The sequence below is a fragment of the Vipera berus genome, assembly GCF_964194415.1.
Source record: "Vipera berus genome assembly, chromosome: 6".
Classification (NCBI taxonomy): domain Eukaryota; kingdom Metazoa; phylum Chordata; class Lepidosauria; order Squamata; family Viperidae; genus Vipera; species Vipera berus.
The window spans coordinates 27,552,546-27,570,258 of record NC_138208.1 but is presented as its reverse complement, the minus strand read 5'-3'; the positions used below and the strand labels follow the sequence as shown (position 1 = coordinate 27,570,258).

The window sequence follows — 17,713 nt, the reverse complement described above, 5'->3', positions numbered from 1 at the left end:
GGTTTCTGGCATGCTGTGGCCCGGTGCCAGTCCACAGACTGAGGGTTGAGGACCTCTGATCTAGAGGATATACTGATTAGAGATAAATATCAGCACTTTGTGCAGAAGTACATATTTGTTTTAGTACTTACTTTAATATGTAGCAAAAAAATTATGTGATATCTCTTGTCTTTCTAGCGCATTTGCACAGTATAATTTGGACCAGTTTACTCCAGCTAAAATAGAAGGCTATGATGAACAGGTATCCTTGAAAATATTTAAGTTTGAAAATTATTATTATTTAGCATATCATGAGACTATGACAGAAGAGAATTAAACATATACACACAATGCACATAATTATATACGAAACTTCTATGTGGGTATGTCAATGGTCCCATAACTGGATCTTGAAGTGATGATCCCTGGTGTTGCTTCATGCAAATCATCTAAGGAACCAGAGAATGTATGTTGTGGACAGTATTGTGCCATGTGTTTAATTGTTTGCATATGAACATCACAATTGCAACAAGGGGAATCTTTTATCCCCACTGATACAGGGCAGAGGGATTTCTTCCAGTATCACACCTAATTCTGATCAATTTTGTCCAGAGTCAGGCAGATCAAAACCAGGTGGCTTGGTAGAGGGATCACTAATGGTTAGGCCATAATAAGATACCTTGGACCATTCATCTCTCCAGGCATTCTTGGGGTTAAACTGGGTAGATGTTAATAGCTGTTTTCCATGCTGGTCTACAGGATTTTAATCTTGTGATGGGTTGTGCATAGTCCTGGTGATGAATGGGGAGGGTCTTGTTTCAACTTCTGAAATGAATCTGGCTGAAGCCATCTTTGTCGTACTCAGTTGCCATACAGGTTGGGGGGGAGAGGGGGAAGAAGGCGCAAGGGCAGCTAGCCTAAACATGGATCGCTCCCGTGGGAACCAAGGTCATCCCCACAGGTGCTGGAAGGTGGAATTGCACTCATTGGGTAGCATGATCCATAGCATAGTAAAGGGAGGGAAGTGTTATATTTATTTACATTGAATTCCTGGAGGGAATTTTAGAATTGGTTTCACTTCTGACTGTGCCAATATTATGTATCCAGTAAACATGTTCTTTGAGGAAACTTTAAGCCTCAGAGTTCTGATTAGTTTGGGTTCATTAGTCGGAACCTTGACACCTTGTTGTTCAGCATCCTTGACCATAGGCAAATGAGAGTTTATAGAAAACATTTTAAGTTAATTATGGAGTATCTGGTATCTGAACAATCTACTCTGCAGCTGATTGAATAAATCAAAAATTTTGGTGCTGCAACATTAACTTCACAATGCTTGTCTTATAATCCATTCTAATCTGATTGTATTAATTATTAATTATTATTAATTTTATTAATCACTATTATTGAGAACCCTTTTTTCTCCAAATATTGCAATAGAGACAATCATAGGTACAGAACTGCAAAGAGTTGTATCTGCAGAAGGCTGCATCATTTAAATCGAGAGAAACTGAAAGGAAGAAAAATTATTAGAATGTTGTTAGCCAATCACATAATTGATTTAATCATCTATTTCTTTTGGTGGAAGAGGTCTATGAAAATAAATACTAATTGATATTATGAGTTTTTATTTTATATTCAAGCTTTATATTCTTTATATGTGATGGATATTACACTATAATATCATTTGTGTATTAATAGCACTGTGATTAATTAAAAGAAGTAGACACATTAACTTAGAAATGCCCCTTTATACCTTTTTTGTAGGTATTAATAACAGAGCATGGTGATTTGGGCAATGGAAAATTTTTAGATCCAAAAAACAAGATTGCTTTTAAATTTGATCATTTACGAAAGGAGGCTACAGATCCAAAGCCTCACGATGTTGAAAATGCAATTGAGTCATGGCGAAACTCCATAGAAACAGCAATGAGAGCATATGTGAAGGAACACTATCCAAATGGTGTCTGCACAGTAAGTATCACAATCTGGAAAATGCTTGGATTAAAATTATTGTTTAGGCTGCATAATTTATTTATTTAATTCATGGGAGATCATGGATATTGCACAAATATTCACCCACAGCTATAATATGATCTTCTTGTTATCATGAAATGGCTGAAAATAGATATGGCAACTAGGAATTTTGATAATCAACAGTTATCAATATTAAAGGAAAAAAACACAAGACGTTCTTTTTCAACATAGTGCTCATTTACAGTATACTGGGATGTTCTATTAGTGTAATTATAGAGGAATGACATGGAAAATATTTTCACACGTTGTTGCTCAAATGTTGGCCAAACTATTCTTGGATGGGTTGTGATGCAGTCAAACCAAAAACTGGAACATTTTTATTGTTCCGAATTTTACTTGAGACCCAGTTCACAAGAATGTTAAAATATAAGTACAGAAAGATTTTCAAATACTTTGGCCACCTAATGAGAAGAAAGGACTCACTGGAGAAGAGCCTAATGCTGGGAAAGATTGAGGGCAATAGAAGAAAGGGACGACAGAGAATGAGGTGGCTGGATGGAGTCACTGAAGCAGTAGGCGTGAGCTTAAATGGACTCCAGAAGATGGTAGAGGACAGGAAGGCCTGGAGGAACGTTGTCCACGGGGTCACGATGGGTTGGACACGACTTCACAACTAACAACACAGAAAGATTGATGTACCTCGTTCTGCTTTTGTGTCTTCCTCTGTATAGCTTGTGTGCCAACCTGTCCACTGATTTTGTTACATACCAGCCACCATATCCATCCCCTTTCCAGTATATTTACATGTAGTTCTCGATTTACAACCAGAATTGAGTTCACTGCAAATCACTGCAGTTCTTAAGTGAATAATCATATGGTTTTAAGGTGAATCTGGCTTCCTGCATTTATTTTGCTTGTTGGAAGCCAGCTGGGAAAGTTATGAATGGTGACTACAACTGTCATAAATACATGGCAGTTGCCAAGCACCCAAATTTTGACCACATGACTATGGGGATGCTGCAAGTTGTAAGTGAAAACTGGTTATAAGTCACTTTTTTCAGTGCTTTTGTAATGGTCACTAAATGAATGGTTGTAAGTTGATGACTATCTGTACTCATCTCCCTTTAACTGCCATGTGTCACCATCTTTTATCCACTATCTTATTTCACTATGCAGAGAATGCTTTATGCATCCCTAATATAATAAGTAAAAAATATACAACTATTCTGTTTCCACAATGTTTGATTCTTGAGTGAGGCCACATACAAAATATGAGCATATTAGTACCCTACCATGTTTTCCCCAAAGTTAGACCTACCCCAAAAATAAGCCCCATCTTGATTTTTTGGGGTGGGTCTAACATAAGCCCTACCCAAAAATAAGCTCTAGTTTTGGGGCGAGGCACATGCCTAAAAATCAAGCTAGGGTGAGGGGGTGGGGCTGACCCACGTGCCCCACACCCACTTAAGTTGCAACCAGGCCTCCCATGAATCGACACCTGCCTCGCCAGACCACTTCTGCAGTGGCGCCCAGCCTGCATTTTGCCATCAGAGGCCTTCTGGAAAGGCCTCTGCAGCCAAGAACTGAGCTACGGATCCATAGCTTGGTTCTTGACTGCAGATGCCTTTCCGGAAATCCTCTGACGGTGAAATGCAGATCGGGGGGCACCATGCACGTCAATCCAGAGCTCCATTCTCAGCTGCAGAGGCCACAGAAGAAGTGGGCCAGCTGGGCGGGGCTGTTAGTGCCACCACGAGGTGAGACAATAGAAAAGACACCTTCCGAAAATAAGACCTGGTGCCTCTTTTGGAGGCAAAAAAAAAGAGACCGGGTCTTATTTTTTGGCAAACATGGTATATCTACTAATAACTATTTAAAGATACATTGTCTTCACTAATAGAGATAATATGTAATCATGATCAATAGCACGTAGCCGCATTTAGCACTAATGGTAATGATGCTTTTTACCCATATATTAAAGAAAGTACCGTATATACTTGAGTATAAGCCGACTCGAGTATAAGCCGAGACCCCCAATTTCACCCCCAAAAACTGGGAAAAGTTGTTGACTCGAGTATAAGCCGATCCGCCATTCTGCATGCCTCGGAGGCTGGATCCGCGCTCTGCAAGCCTCTGCCGCCAGCAGAGGCTCGATCCGCCATTTTGCAAGCCTGAATACACAGGAATACCCTGTGTGGCCGCGGCTCTCGGGGAAGCCCTGGCTGTCCGCTTCCTCACTCCACGCTGCCATTCGGGGCCCGCGCGTTCCCCGGGCAAATCGCGGCGCCCAGCAGGCGAGGAAACACGCCCGTTCCAGTCGCCCCCCCTTCCCTCAGGAGACGCGAAGCAAGTGACCGCCCGGAGCTTACCGAGGACTTGCGCGCGGCCGAGGCTTCGGTACTTCCAGGATCGCGCGCACCTCTCCCAAGCCGCCGCCGTCCGGAGACCTGCCGAAGTTTGGGGAGGTTTGGGGAGGTACGCGCGCACCTCCCCAAACCTCCCCAAACGTCGGCAGGTCTCCGTTCCTCCGCGCAGACCTGCCGACGTTTGGGGAGGTTTGGGCGCCTCCCCAAACCTCCCCAGGTCTCCGTTCCTCCTGCCGAAGTTTGGGGAGGTTTGGGCGCCTCCCCAAACCTCCCCAGGTCTCCGTTCCTCCGCGCAGACCTGCCGACGTTTGGGGAGGTTTGGGCGCCTCCCCAAACCTCCCCAGGTCTCCGTTCCTCCTGCCGAAGTTTGGGGAGGTTTGCGCGCCTCCCCAAACCTCCCCAGGTCTCACTATACACATTCACCCAGAAGTGACTCCCTCTGTCCTGACAGGGGATTATTCCCCTCCAAGTACATCTAGAATGGTAGTCAAAAGAATTGTTAAGTAGTTTTTACCTTTCACAAATCTCTTTCAACTTCTTTAGTTGATTGCTTTGGCATTCTTCTGCTACATCTGTTAGCTTTTGTATAAGCTTAGGAGGGGGAAAAAACAGATATGTCATAGACTGTACCAGCCACACATTCTGTTGATAAGTATTGCACAGATAGTCTTCAGGTTGTGACCCTAATGGAGACTGCCATTAAATAATGTTAAATGAACTGCCTCAAGTAATGACCAGCCATACGTATTCTCCTCAGTGCATTCATTAAAGAGTGCACTGGTCATTAATTGAGGGTGGGGGAGATCCTGGGAGGCCTAATGCAAGCACCAGCCCGCCTGCCTCAGGTCTCCCCCACCCCCAGATACTGGGCTTCAGCACAGCTGGCTGTCTTGCCAAAGAGAAACATCTGGGAAGGAAAACCCTGTCTTACCTCTTTCCCAATTCTGCCTCTGCCCTTCCTCCTACCAAGGTGTTCTGGGACTAGTTCCCTAGCCTTTTGGAGCTTTTGGTGTTCGCCCATCAGCTGTCTACGGGGAGGCAACAAAGCTGCCTCTCTAGGCTTTGAGAAAAGGCCCCTTGCACAAAAGGCAGCTTCAGGACGAGCTTCCAAAAACCCTTTCCTTCCTTAACGCCCTCCCCACCTTCCCCCAGAAAGCCATATTTCTTTTTTTTTTATTGAAAATTTTTATTGAAGTTACAATATTATCCCCTCCCCAACCCACCCCAGAACCCCTCCCCCTCCCCCATATTTCTTCAATAACAAAAACATAAAAAGCTGGTTGGGATGTACTCGCTGATTTCCCCCCCCCTTTTTTTAGATGCTAAAACTACACTCTCCCTCTGCCTTCCAACCAATATCCCTTTTTAAAATCTTACCTTGGCTCCAGATGGAAGAGTAGAGGAACTAAGCTAGTAAGGAGAGAATTTTTTTCTGCAACTTTTTACTCCTGAAGTAGTAGTAGTAGTAATAGTAGTAGTAGGAATAATAATAATAAATCCCTAAAAGTTGTGCCAGAAAATGGAGGACGCTGGGTCTTTGCAAGGTTTAGCTGTCTGTCAGACTGCCTGAAAAGGGCGGCCTTCAGGCAGCCAGGCGGACAGCTAAAGCTTGCAAAGACCCAGCGTCCTCCATTTTCTGGCATAACCTTCGGAGATTACTTTAAAAAAAAAAACAAAAAAAAACTTCAGAGGAAAAACAGCTGCAGAAACATTTTGTCTCCTTGCTGGCTTGGTTCATCTACTCTTCAGCCAGGAGGGAGTCCAAGGCCTAGAGAAGGAGAGCTTTGCAGCATCCCTATGGACAGCTGATGGGCAGACAGCTGAAAGAAGCAGGCAGGCAGGGCGCGGAGGAACGGAGACCTGCAGGTCTCGGACGGCGGTGGCTTGGGAGAGGTGCGCGCGATCCCGGAAGCACCAAAGCCTCGGCCGCGCACAAGTCCTCGGTAAGTTTTTTTGTTGACTGGAGTATAAGCCGAAGTGGAATTTTTCAGCCCAAAAAGTGGGCTGAAAAATTCGGCTTATACTCAAGTATATACGGTAGTTCATCATAATGAGTAGAATCTAAAGTTATATTATTGCACTGCCTAATAGGTGAATCCAGCCATTCATAGTTTAATATAGGTGAATTTGTGTGATTCAATTTAAGCTACCATCTGCCAGGAAGTTCATGGGAAAAGTGCTTTCTTTTGTTTTTCAGTACATAATAAGAAAAGAACTATTCTCATTTTATCAGAAGCAATATTTAGCTGTGAATTGAATGAAAATGTATGATTCTCTATTCTCAAACTTGTTCTGTATGTTATGATTTATTAGCCAATATTATTCTTTTGGTTGTTCAGTATTTTTATGTATCCATAAATGTACTGTAAATTAGCAATATGTTCCAAAGGTGCTTTTTGAAGAGGCAACTGGACTTTCTTGTTTTTCTTTGAAGACGTTTCACTTCTCATCCAAGAAATGTCTTCAGAGAAGAAGTCTTCAAAGAAAAGAAAGTCCAGTTGCCTCTTGAAAAAGCACCTTTGGGACAACCATGACCTGGATGACTGAGAATCTCCGTAGAAAATTATTTTATTTATTTATTTATTTATTTATTCGGTTTATATACCGCCCTATTCCCAAAGGACTCAGGGCGGTTTACAAGGCAAAATTTAAAAGCAATCCAATATAAAATTAAAATAAAATTAAATTAAGTCTAGCCGCAAAAATTAAATCACAATTTAAAAACATTAAACCCCTCAGTCCAGACCAGATAGCTCAAAGAGCCAGGTTTTTTAGGTCCCGGCGAAATGAACGAAGGTCGGGGTCAGTCCGGAGTTCCGTTGGCAGTTGATTCCATAGGGCAGGCGCGCCCACAGAGAACGCCCTCCCCCTGTGGATCGCCCGTCGGCAATCCTTGACTGGCGGTACCCTGAGGAGGCCCTCCCTGTGGGAGCGCACAGGACGATGGGAAATTGATGCTGGCAGCAGGTGTTCCCTTAGATAATCCGGGCCTATGCCATTTAGGGCTTTATAGGTCATCACCAGCACCTTTTAATTAAAATTAGCAATATGTTTTTAATGAAAACTAATGTTAGTGTCTGAAGGTGTTTTTGTATGGTTACAGAGTGAGGAAAGTATCTAAAGTTTGAAAGTTAACATTTCCCCCCATTTGTGATTAAGGTATATGGAAAAACTATTGATGGACATCAAACAATTATTGTTTGCATTGAAAGTCATCAATTTCAAGCAAAGAACTTTTGGTACGTATAAACTGCTTTATTTAGAAATAAGTTCCAAAGAAAGTTTTATTGACACTTTGATTTCAGCATGTTTAAATTTAAAACATACATTCATCTTGGGTAATATTAATTGTTATATATATTTAAGTTGTGGCACACTAGTCTCCCTTCTGCAAATTTTAGGTTACTGGCAGAGGCTTCAGTAAGAGGTCAATATTATTAAATTAGTCCGAGATTTTGAGCTATATTGCGTAAACACTTTTCAATGTGAAAAAGTTATGCCTAATGTACAAGTGTGTGTGTGTGTATTGAAATTTCATTACAAATATATGCAAACTCTAAATAAAGTTTTTAGTACTTTTAATTTAAATACATTGTAAAGCAGGGGTGTCAAACTGCCGGCCTACTGGCCGGACGCGTCATCCGTAAGCCACACCCACCCCATTGCCGGCAATGGCAAAATAGTCCCGATACGTTTGACATATCTGGTGTAAAGAGTTGAAGATTAGAAAAATCATTTGGAGAGTTAAGCAGAGCTCCTTGAAATACATTGTTTTTTTAAAAAAGTATTTTGTAGTGATAATTTTCAAGACATAGTTCTTTCTCTCTCTCACACACACACCCCTTGTCCTTCTCCCCCCTCCGCTCTTCCCTTCCTCCGCTGTCTCCTTTTATGGATTTTTTTTTAAGGAATGGTCGTTGGCGATCAGAATGGAAATTCACAATAATGCCTTCAACCACCCAGGTAGCAGGTATCTTAAAAATTCAGGTATGGCTACTCTAATCTTCCAAAATAAACTCAGTAGCCCAATAATATCCCATGCAAGTCTCAAAGATAATTTATTAAAGTTTATTTTGCATTTTTCTATTGGGAAAATGTACAAAACAATTTAAAATATTATATACACCATAAAGAAGCAGTCCCCAACCTTTATGGCTTGGCAGCCTGGCGGGGGTGGGGTGGGGAGACTTGCTGCTTGTGCAACTTGAGCTGTGCATGTGTGCTCTGGTCTGCCACTTGCTAGTCTCACAAGTTGGTTCCAAACAGGCCACTACAGGTAGTGCTTGAGTTACTGTCATTCATTTAATGACTTTTGCTGAGGCTGCTGAAAAAAATTACTTAAAATTTGTCCTTGTACTTTTAACCCTCACAGTATCCCCAGTCCTGTGATCAAAATTCAGGTGCTTGACATATGGCATGTATTTCCAGCATCCTGTGTCACATGATCACCATTGTGGGTCCTTTTCACAGGGCTTCCAACGAGCAAAGTGAGTGGGAAGAGCTGGATTCGCTTAACGACCAGGGGATTAGCTTAATAACTGTGGCAAACAAGGACATAAAATTGGATGTGGCTCCTTTAATGACTGCATCACTTAACGATGGAGGTTATTAAATCCTAATTGTGGTTGTACATTGGTGATTGCCTACATTTTTTGCCAATAAGTACATGTCTGTTTGGACACCAATATCAAGAATTCTCTGAAAAGTTTATTTGCCTGGGAGGCAGTTGAGAGTAAATAATTGGTGGAAAATGCATGCTCCAAATAACTTGGCTTGCCAAGGAGATGGACTGAGCCATGCTTATTTGTTCAGTTGAACATATTTTTGGTATCTCTTCTAATACACTCTGATTAAAATAAAGTAAAGATACACAGCCAGTGTAGTTCTGTATAATGATTGTCTACTGCAAAGAAACATTTCTTCAAATCCACTCTCAGGCACAAAAGATCTTACTGTGCAGTTTGGGGCCACTTTCTCTCAACCCAACTTACATCACAGGTTACTTTTTGTGGAAAAATATGGAAAGGGAGCAGTATATGTACCACTTTGATCTTAAAGGTATATGTTAAATGATAAAAATAAGATCTGAACTATATAAGTAAATTTAAATTTGCAACAGGTTGTATGCAGTTATGTTTTATTAAGTTTAAAATTATTTGAATCTTTGACATCTGAGTCATCTCAATCTGCTAAGGACTATTTCTTATTTTGGAAGGCATATAATATAACTAATATACACTGCCAATTTCTGTTTGTAATTATTTTATTGTGAACATTCTATACATAGGTTCATTATTATGAAGATGGAAATGTTCAGCTAGTGAGTCATAAAGACATACAAGATTCTCTAACAGTAACTGTAAGTATCTTTTCCTGTGCATTGTTATAGGAACATTGCATATTTTTCATATTCTGTATTAAAAAAGTAGATGGCATTCTTTTCTTTATATTAGTGAAAAGTTAGCATGCGCTTTTGAGACAATACATTTGCTAATAAAATTGAACATACAAGTAGCAATAAGCAACCTGTCCCACCTTTAGGTAGTATTCCTGATGTATATATGTGTGGATAAAATGGGACACATGATAAAATGTGTCACAAAGTTATTACATTACTTGTGTCTGATGTTGGCATACAAGTATAAATATTACATTGTCACATGCATGTAACTTTTTTTGTCATTGTGACTTGCAGAATACATGTATGTTCCCAGTACATCACCATTGTCTACGAAGGGAACTTTCACATATAAGTAGAAAAAGTACTTAGATCTCTTCATACACTTGACTTTATTAACAGAAATTGACAGAAGTAATACATTGATCTAGAAAGCTGAACAGGATTTATTTTCTGAATCATTTTGCCAAACTTTAGCATAGACTATTAGCACTTAAAGCATCATTTGTAAGTAAAATTCATGAACTATTTGAGACTTTTTTTAATATAGAAGATTCCAAATTCATATTCTTTCATTTTAAAAGCCTATTTTATTCAGTAAAAGTATTTTTTATAAACAGCTTCTGTTCCAGAAATAAAAATAGAAACTATGCCTGTGGATTTCTGGCCTCTAGCAGCTGAAAGTATAAAACATAAACATTTTATAAATGAATTAATTATAAAGAATTTAAACGGAAGAGGAATTGAAGCTTTTCATGTTAGCTTTATTTTTAGGCAAGACTAAGCAATAAAAATAACTTCCAGCAGTTAAAATTTGACTGAATGAACAGTCTTTTATTTGTTCTAGGCAAATAGCTATAAGTAAAGGAGGAAGTTAGTGAAATCTATACCTTCTGGAGCATTAATTTTATGAAGTGTGTGTGTGTGTGTGTGTGTGTGTGCGTGTCTTCAAGTAAGCATTGACTCCTAATGACTGCTTTTTCTTGGCAAGTTTTCTGAAGTGCTTTGCCACTGTCTGCTTCCCAGAGCTGAAGAGAAAGTGACAGGTTCAAGATCAACCAGCTCATTTAGTACCTAAGATGGAACTAGAACTCACAGTCTTGCAGTTTTTATCCTGTTACCCTATCCATTAAACTGTAGTACTTATTTTTATTATACATACATACATCCAAAGTCATGTAATCTCTTGAGAATATAAGCTTAACATTAAAAATAAAGTCAACAAAACATCTAGCATAATTAATAATTTAATTATAAATCTGGCAGCCTCTTTCCTATTCCCCAAACATTTTCCAAAAACAATCCAATATTGTCTAACTTTTTGGATCATCAAGGCCTTAAGGAGATAAAAACAATAGACTTTCAGGAACCTTCCCTCTTAGGAAAATATTGAGTGGGTCAATTCCTCTTAAAAGAGGCTAAAGTTACCTGAGGGCAAAGTCATATAGAGTTTATGTGGTAAAACCAGTACTTAGAATTGCACTTGGAAGCCAATTCAAGCTCTATAGCACAACTATTATATGTGGGTAGTAAGTCTTATCCACCAGTAGCCAAGCAAATGCATTTCATACCAGTTAGTTTGTTTAAAGCAGCGGTCACCAACCTTTGCAGCTTGGCAGCCCAGCTGGTGGGGAGAGGGGAACTGGGCCGCATGAGTGGTAGGCTGGCCTCACATGAAATTCAACTTGCGTGAGCAGCGGGTCAGTATGTGCAGCTTGAGTTGCTCAAGCTGAACTGTGCACACATGTACACCAGCCAGCCACTTGTGCGGCCTGGTTCCAAATAGGCCACAGCCCAGTAGGGGGCCACTGCCAGGGGTTGGGGACCCCTGCTTTAAAGGCACTCCATGTAAAATACATTACAATATAGATAGTTCTTGTAGAATGTCCACTCATTCAGTGACTGTCCAAAGTTATAACGGCAATGGACAAGGGGACTTACAACCATTCTTCATAGTTGCAGCTGTCACAATGTCTCTGTAGTCATGTAATCATGATTCAGATACCTGGCAACTGGCTCATAATTACAACTGTTGGGTCATGCGATCACCATCTGTGACCTTCACTGCCAGTTTGCAACAAAGATGGATATGGCAATCACATAACCATGGGACATTCACGTAACAGTGGCTCCTGGAACTGCCAAAATTGCCACCATAAGTTGGTGCATTATCTTGTTGCTGGTCCCAAATACCATTGTTATGTGAGGATAACCTGGAGTCTATACCTATTGTGATAAAGCTTGTTAATCTGAATGTTTAACAATATTATATTGTGGCTTTTCTGCATTTCTTACATCAACCTCTAGATATAAAAGTGTTAGACTTTAAACAAAACCTATTCTGTCTGCAGTTTGTGTACTATAACTGAAATGACATTTGATCTTCATACTGAGAGTTATCTATTTATGATAGCTTTAATTCAGAAAAAAAATCTTTTTTATAGAATGAAACCCAAACAGCAAAGGAATTTGTAAAGATCGTAGAGGCTGCAGAAAATGAATACCAGGTATGGTATTGTGATCATAGAGAGATAACATTAGGCAAGTCACTTATTTGCAATAACGTTTGTTGTGGAACACTATTTCAGCAGTATGGTAACAGATGACATGGCAGATAAACCTATTTAGTCCAAAATCCAATCTTATATAGCTTGTTTGATTCTCTTTTCTCCACTGCTATATGATATAACTGATTTAATTTTGAGTTCTTAATTTTAACAGATGCTAGGAAAGAGATGTTTCATCTTATAAAAGCATTCTTGATATTTGACCTTACAAGTTATAATAAATTATATTTATAATTAGAAGATATCAACTATAAGGTTTTCCCAGTGACTTAGAATACAGAAGTACTGTATTTAACTCTATTATTGTTAAAATGTGCTAAGGTTTGATTTATATCATGTTTCTATTTAATCTTAGTTTATCACAAAGATATGGAAAAAGTTTTTGGAACATAATGATAAGTATACAGTTGGAAATGTGTTGCTTTAGATCGACAAATTGTGCATTTAAGATTTTTTTTTGTTACAGACTGCTATCAGTGAAAATTATCAAACAATGTCGGACACTACTTTCAAAGCTTTGCGCCGACAACTGCCAGTTACTCGCACAAAGATTGACTGGAACAAGATACTGAGCTACAAGATTGGGAAGGAAATGCAGAATGCTTAAAATGAATATGGCAAATATAAATAATTTTGTCCTTCTGTACAAAATAAAATTATTGCAAAGGTATTCAAATTGTGATGTCACCGTATCACCTTGGCCATTTGCCATTGAAATAACTGTAAGTAGTTTGGTTAGAACACAAGGCTTAAGTAACTTACTCTTTTTATTTGTCCATTTGTTTCTCCTTTACAATTTAGAAAAAAAATCAGTGTAGTTGAAATGTTGAGAGCTTCTGATATATTTAGATTTTTATAATGACATGCCTATAGTTTTCAGTTAAACAGTTTAAAAAAAATATTTTTGCATAAGATTATCATGTTGCTTGCTGTCATGCAAAAGGCAGCTTTCCAAACACAATTCCTTTGAAAATATTTGTTTCTGGAGAACATGGATTTTAGCCATATGTATTTCAGAAATATTCTGCCCCTCCACTCTGAAAACTGGAGAAAAGCATTTCTATATATCCAATCCTATTCAGTTATTTAAATAGCTTAATGTTAACTTTTTTTAAAGCCAAGATCTAATTTTAATAAGTTGAAATTAAACTTTAGTGCTTATGTTCAAAACACATATAATGTTCCATTTGACAGCACCTCTGATGAGTTGGGATTTTATCAGTTATTTTTATCATGCAACTATAATTGTATTATAGCAAGGCATATTGTTTTATATATATATATATGTAATCCTATACTCATTGTGTGTCTGTCTTTTCTTCAGTTGAAATGTACTAAAAATCAGTGAGAATTAAAAATGCACATTTTCTATCTAGTTATGATTATCATTTCAAAAATATATCTTGCAACAAGTTTAATTTTTTTTTAATTTTTTAAATTCCATTTATATCCCGCCCTTCTCCGAAGACTCAGGGCGGCTTACAATCAACCTATTAAACATAAAAAGAAACAGGAGCCCATAATGAAAATAATAAAATATTAAAGGCAGAGATAAGGATTGAAATAGATATGTGTGGGGGAGTTGTAGTGGAGTCAGCCCCTTCTTCCACAAATGGCTTAGATCCAGGTGGGTCTTCATCTAATGACCATGTGAGATTTATTCAACTGGGATTATTGGAACTGATGTTGCTAGCCAGAGCATGTTTTGCTTAATGACCACATCACTTAGCAACAGAGTTGCCAGTCTCAATTAGCGTTAAGTGTGGACTTTGTAAAGTGATTCAAGCTCATAATGTTGCTGAAGGAGAAAATTAAGTTTCCATTTCATATTTATAGTTATGGAAGTAATTTGATGAAGGATGAGAAAAATTTAATAAATCACAGTATAATGGTGAGATAATGCAAGATGCTTCACTTACTATTATAATAATTATTTTGGTTCTGCTATGATTATTTGAACTATTGGAAGACTATCAGAAAATCAACTTTCTCCAGAGGCTGCCATTCTGCTACATATTTTTTTCAGAATATCAGTTCCTTTTTTCCAACTCGTTTTTATATTGCATATAAGTCTGTTGGACTACTTAGGAAGCAGAGCAGAAGTAAAATACTGCAATAATAGGATTTGCTGGGCACTCTCTTCATGATCCAGGTACATTCCTGTATGAAACAGTTACAATGTAGTTTTATTTCCATACCACATTAGGTACAAGGTGAAAATCTGTTAAGCTGTATTTTCTAATTATCACATATCCCTCAAAAGTTGATATATATTGTATAATTTTGCAGATTTGGTAAAATAAAAAGTCAGGATGAAAATAGTTGATAGAGGATGGCTTTTACATTAGGTTCCCTAAGTCTACTTTGATTATTGATCATACATGTAAGAATTAGATCTAGTTACATTCTTTGATGATACTATATCCATTTATACCAGTATAGTTAGTAGACCTCAAATTTAGATGTGAAATGTACAGATACTGTTGAGAGAAATCTTAGTTCTTCAGTGCGAATGTCAGTTATAAGGAGAGGAGGCCGGTACTCCCATTAGGAAAACCCTTAATTAAATAGCTTGGTGAAATCTCTGAAGCAAACTAAAAGCAAGGGAGGTTTTTTGGAAGATTTTTAAGTTGTGCATGGTATTCTTTTTTGTACAATTCTATTTTACGGAAAAATATTTCACATCATTAGAATTGTAATAAATGATGAAATTTCCTAAAATAAAGATATAAATTATCCTATTGTATTATCCTTAAAATATTTTGTTAACATGTAAAATATTCAAGTTTCAAAAGTAGATGTTCAACATATCTATCCTGACACAACAGCAAACAACAATATGCGCAGAATGTCTGTCCAGTAAATTTATACTTTATTTGCTAGGTGGTCATAGAATGCTGCTTGCTTTTTCTGTTGTCTCCATAGGTGAGGTTGAAAAATCAACAGGTGTTAGGATGCCATTTTCTTTCTTTCTCTTAAAAAGATCCTGAGTAGGATTTAATTATTCTAAAAAGCATATTAATGCTTTAGCTACTATTTAATTACTATTGCCACTGCAATACTGTGTAAATAATAAATATCAAATGATAAATATTTATTGTGTGATAAAGTAAAAATGGTAATGCTTTTACCATACAGTCATGCCTTAACCAAGTGTTTTTCTAAGCTACTACAAAGAATATGGTGGTCATCAGCCTGATGACAGTCTGTTTGAGCGTATTACACCTATTTTGCAATAGTTTTACTGATTTCAATTAATTTTGGAGTCACAAAACCAAATCTTTATATGGTCGACGCATATGCAACTTTATTTTAATATAGGCCTACCCATTCATAAAAGAGGGACGCGGTGGCTCAGTGGGTTAGGACACTGAGCTTGTCGATCAGAAGGTTGGCAGTTTGGTGGGTTGAATCCCGAGCGCCTGTTACTCGTCCCAGCTTCTGCCAACCTAGCAGTTCGAAAGCACGTAAAAATGCAAGTAGAAAAATAGGGACCACTACAGTGGGAAGGCAACTGTGTTCTGTGTGCCTTTGGCGTCTAGTCATGCCGGCCACATGACCATGGAGACGTCCTCGGACAAGCACTGGCTCTTCGGCTTTGAAACAGAGATGAGCACCGGCCCCTAGAGTTGGAAAGGACTAGCACGCATGTGTGGGGGAACCTTTACCTTTACCCATTCATAAAATGTTTGGTGAATAGAATTGTAAAGAGACATGCACCACACTTTCTCCTGTCATTTAAATCAGAGGTCACCAACCGTTTCATTCTGGTGGCACGGAGGAAAAGGGAGCAGCTGTGAAGCACGGATGCGAATGGGGTTGTGCAGACTTGCAGGCGCTAGCTGCCACCGGTTGTCCTACGTGCATGCACAAATGGGCCACTCACCCCACGTGCACATTAGCAGTCCCATTTGTGTCAGCATGCAGGCACTACCCGCTGCTGCTAGCCCTGTGCGCATGCGCGAACAAGTCCACAGGTGTGAGTGGGGATGAGTGCATGCACTGGCCCGCCTGTCTCACCACCCGGTTGCCAGTAGGCCACGGCCCAGTAGTGGGCTGCGGCCCATATGCCAGGGACCCCTGATTTAGGTAGCTGCTATAGGCAGTATTTTCCCTCTTTCTTTAGGATTACTAGTTACATTAGGAAGAAATGTTTAACTGACTTTAGTTGACCTCAGAAAGATACATTGTACTTGCTTAGTATTTGGATAAGAGACCTTCAAAAAATCTGAGGACTGGGAAGATAAAATATTCCAGAAGGTAATGTCAAAACAGTTTCTGTCCTGTTGCTAAAAACAACAAACCCCTGCATGTCTATGTAGTTACCAGGAATTACACAATTTAAGATTTATTAGCTGATATCAATTTAAAGGGTTGTTGCTGTCAAATGCTTGTTGCCTTATTTATTACTTTATATTGTTATATTAGTTTATATTTCATTTCATCCCATTCGACAGGATATATTCAACTTCTGCTATCTGCAATTAGTACTGCATACTAAAACAGAGTTGATGGAGGGCCTGATAGTTTTTATTTTTTTTCCAGATGCAGCTATAAAGGGGAAAAATGACTGACATCTCAACAGGTTGGGGGAATATCACCTCTAGGGATCTCACAATTTCTCATGAGAATTCTGAAATGTTACATTTCTGCCTGACATGGGAGATTTTGATATGATCATTTAAAATCTTACATTTAAGGCAGAAATAGCAAAAGCACTGTATTCTTGACGTTAAGCAATCTTAGAAGACTGCATAGATTTTAAAAAGTAACACCACTGCACAGTGTTTTACAGCCCTCTCTAAGTAGTTTACAGAGTCAGCATATTGCTTCAACAATCTGGGTCCTCATTTTACTGACCTCGGAAGGATGGAAGTTTGAGTCAACCTTGAGCCGGTGAGAATCAATCTGCGAACTGCAGGCAACTGGCAGTCAGCAGAAGTAGCCTGCAGTACTGCATTCTAACCACTGTGCCACCATGGCTCAAGTAATTTGGTAGTTCTGCAGATGAAGTCAAGATCCTTGAACTCCAAAATGCCATATTGATAACCCCTTTAAAGTTGTAGGAAGAGATTGGGGTTTTTTTGTTTGTTTGTTTTTCTTGGTAACACACTTTATTAAATACTTCAGTACCTCAGAAAGATTATATAAACAAAAGTACCTGTTCTGTCTGTTCAAATTTTGCATTTCTTTTTTTAAAAAAAGTTTTATTGATTTTCTAGTTTTACATTTAAATATTTAAAAAGCAAAGTGGTGGCTGAGTTAATTGATAATTCGATAACATATAAATATCTTTAGTACAGATCTCAAACTATTACATTAAATGTTTCCTCTCTTTTCCCCTTAGTATTTACTGTCTCATATTTAAACTAATACAATTCTTATATCAATTAAATAAAAATAACTTTTACATTTATCAATAATTTTTA

General features: G+C 38.6%; 1 protein-coding gene across 1 annotated transcript in view; it reads left to right on the top strand.

Annotated features, from left to right (window-relative positions):
• CAPZA2 (capping actin protein of muscle Z-line subunit alpha 2) overlaps nucleotides 1-15,025 on the top strand; it is a 28,166-nt gene extending 13,141 nt beyond the window's left edge. The window contains exons 4-10 of the mRNA XM_081330168.1: nucleotides 178-241; nucleotides 1,744-1,950; nucleotides 7,479-7,558; nucleotides 8,228-8,306; nucleotides 9,607-9,678; nucleotides 12,162-12,224; nucleotides 12,751-15,025. Coding sequence (XP_081186294.1) covers nucleotides 178-241; nucleotides 1,744-1,950; nucleotides 7,479-7,558; nucleotides 8,228-8,306; nucleotides 9,607-9,678; nucleotides 12,162-12,224; nucleotides 12,751-12,891 — 706 coding nt within the window. The 3' untranslated portion in view covers nucleotides 12,892-15,025. The remainder of the gene's footprint in view (nucleotides 1-177; nucleotides 242-1,743; nucleotides 1,951-7,478; nucleotides 7,559-8,227; nucleotides 8,307-9,606; nucleotides 9,679-12,161; nucleotides 12,225-12,750) is intronic.
• The last annotated feature ends 2,688 nt before the right edge of the window (nucleotides 15,026-17,713 follow it).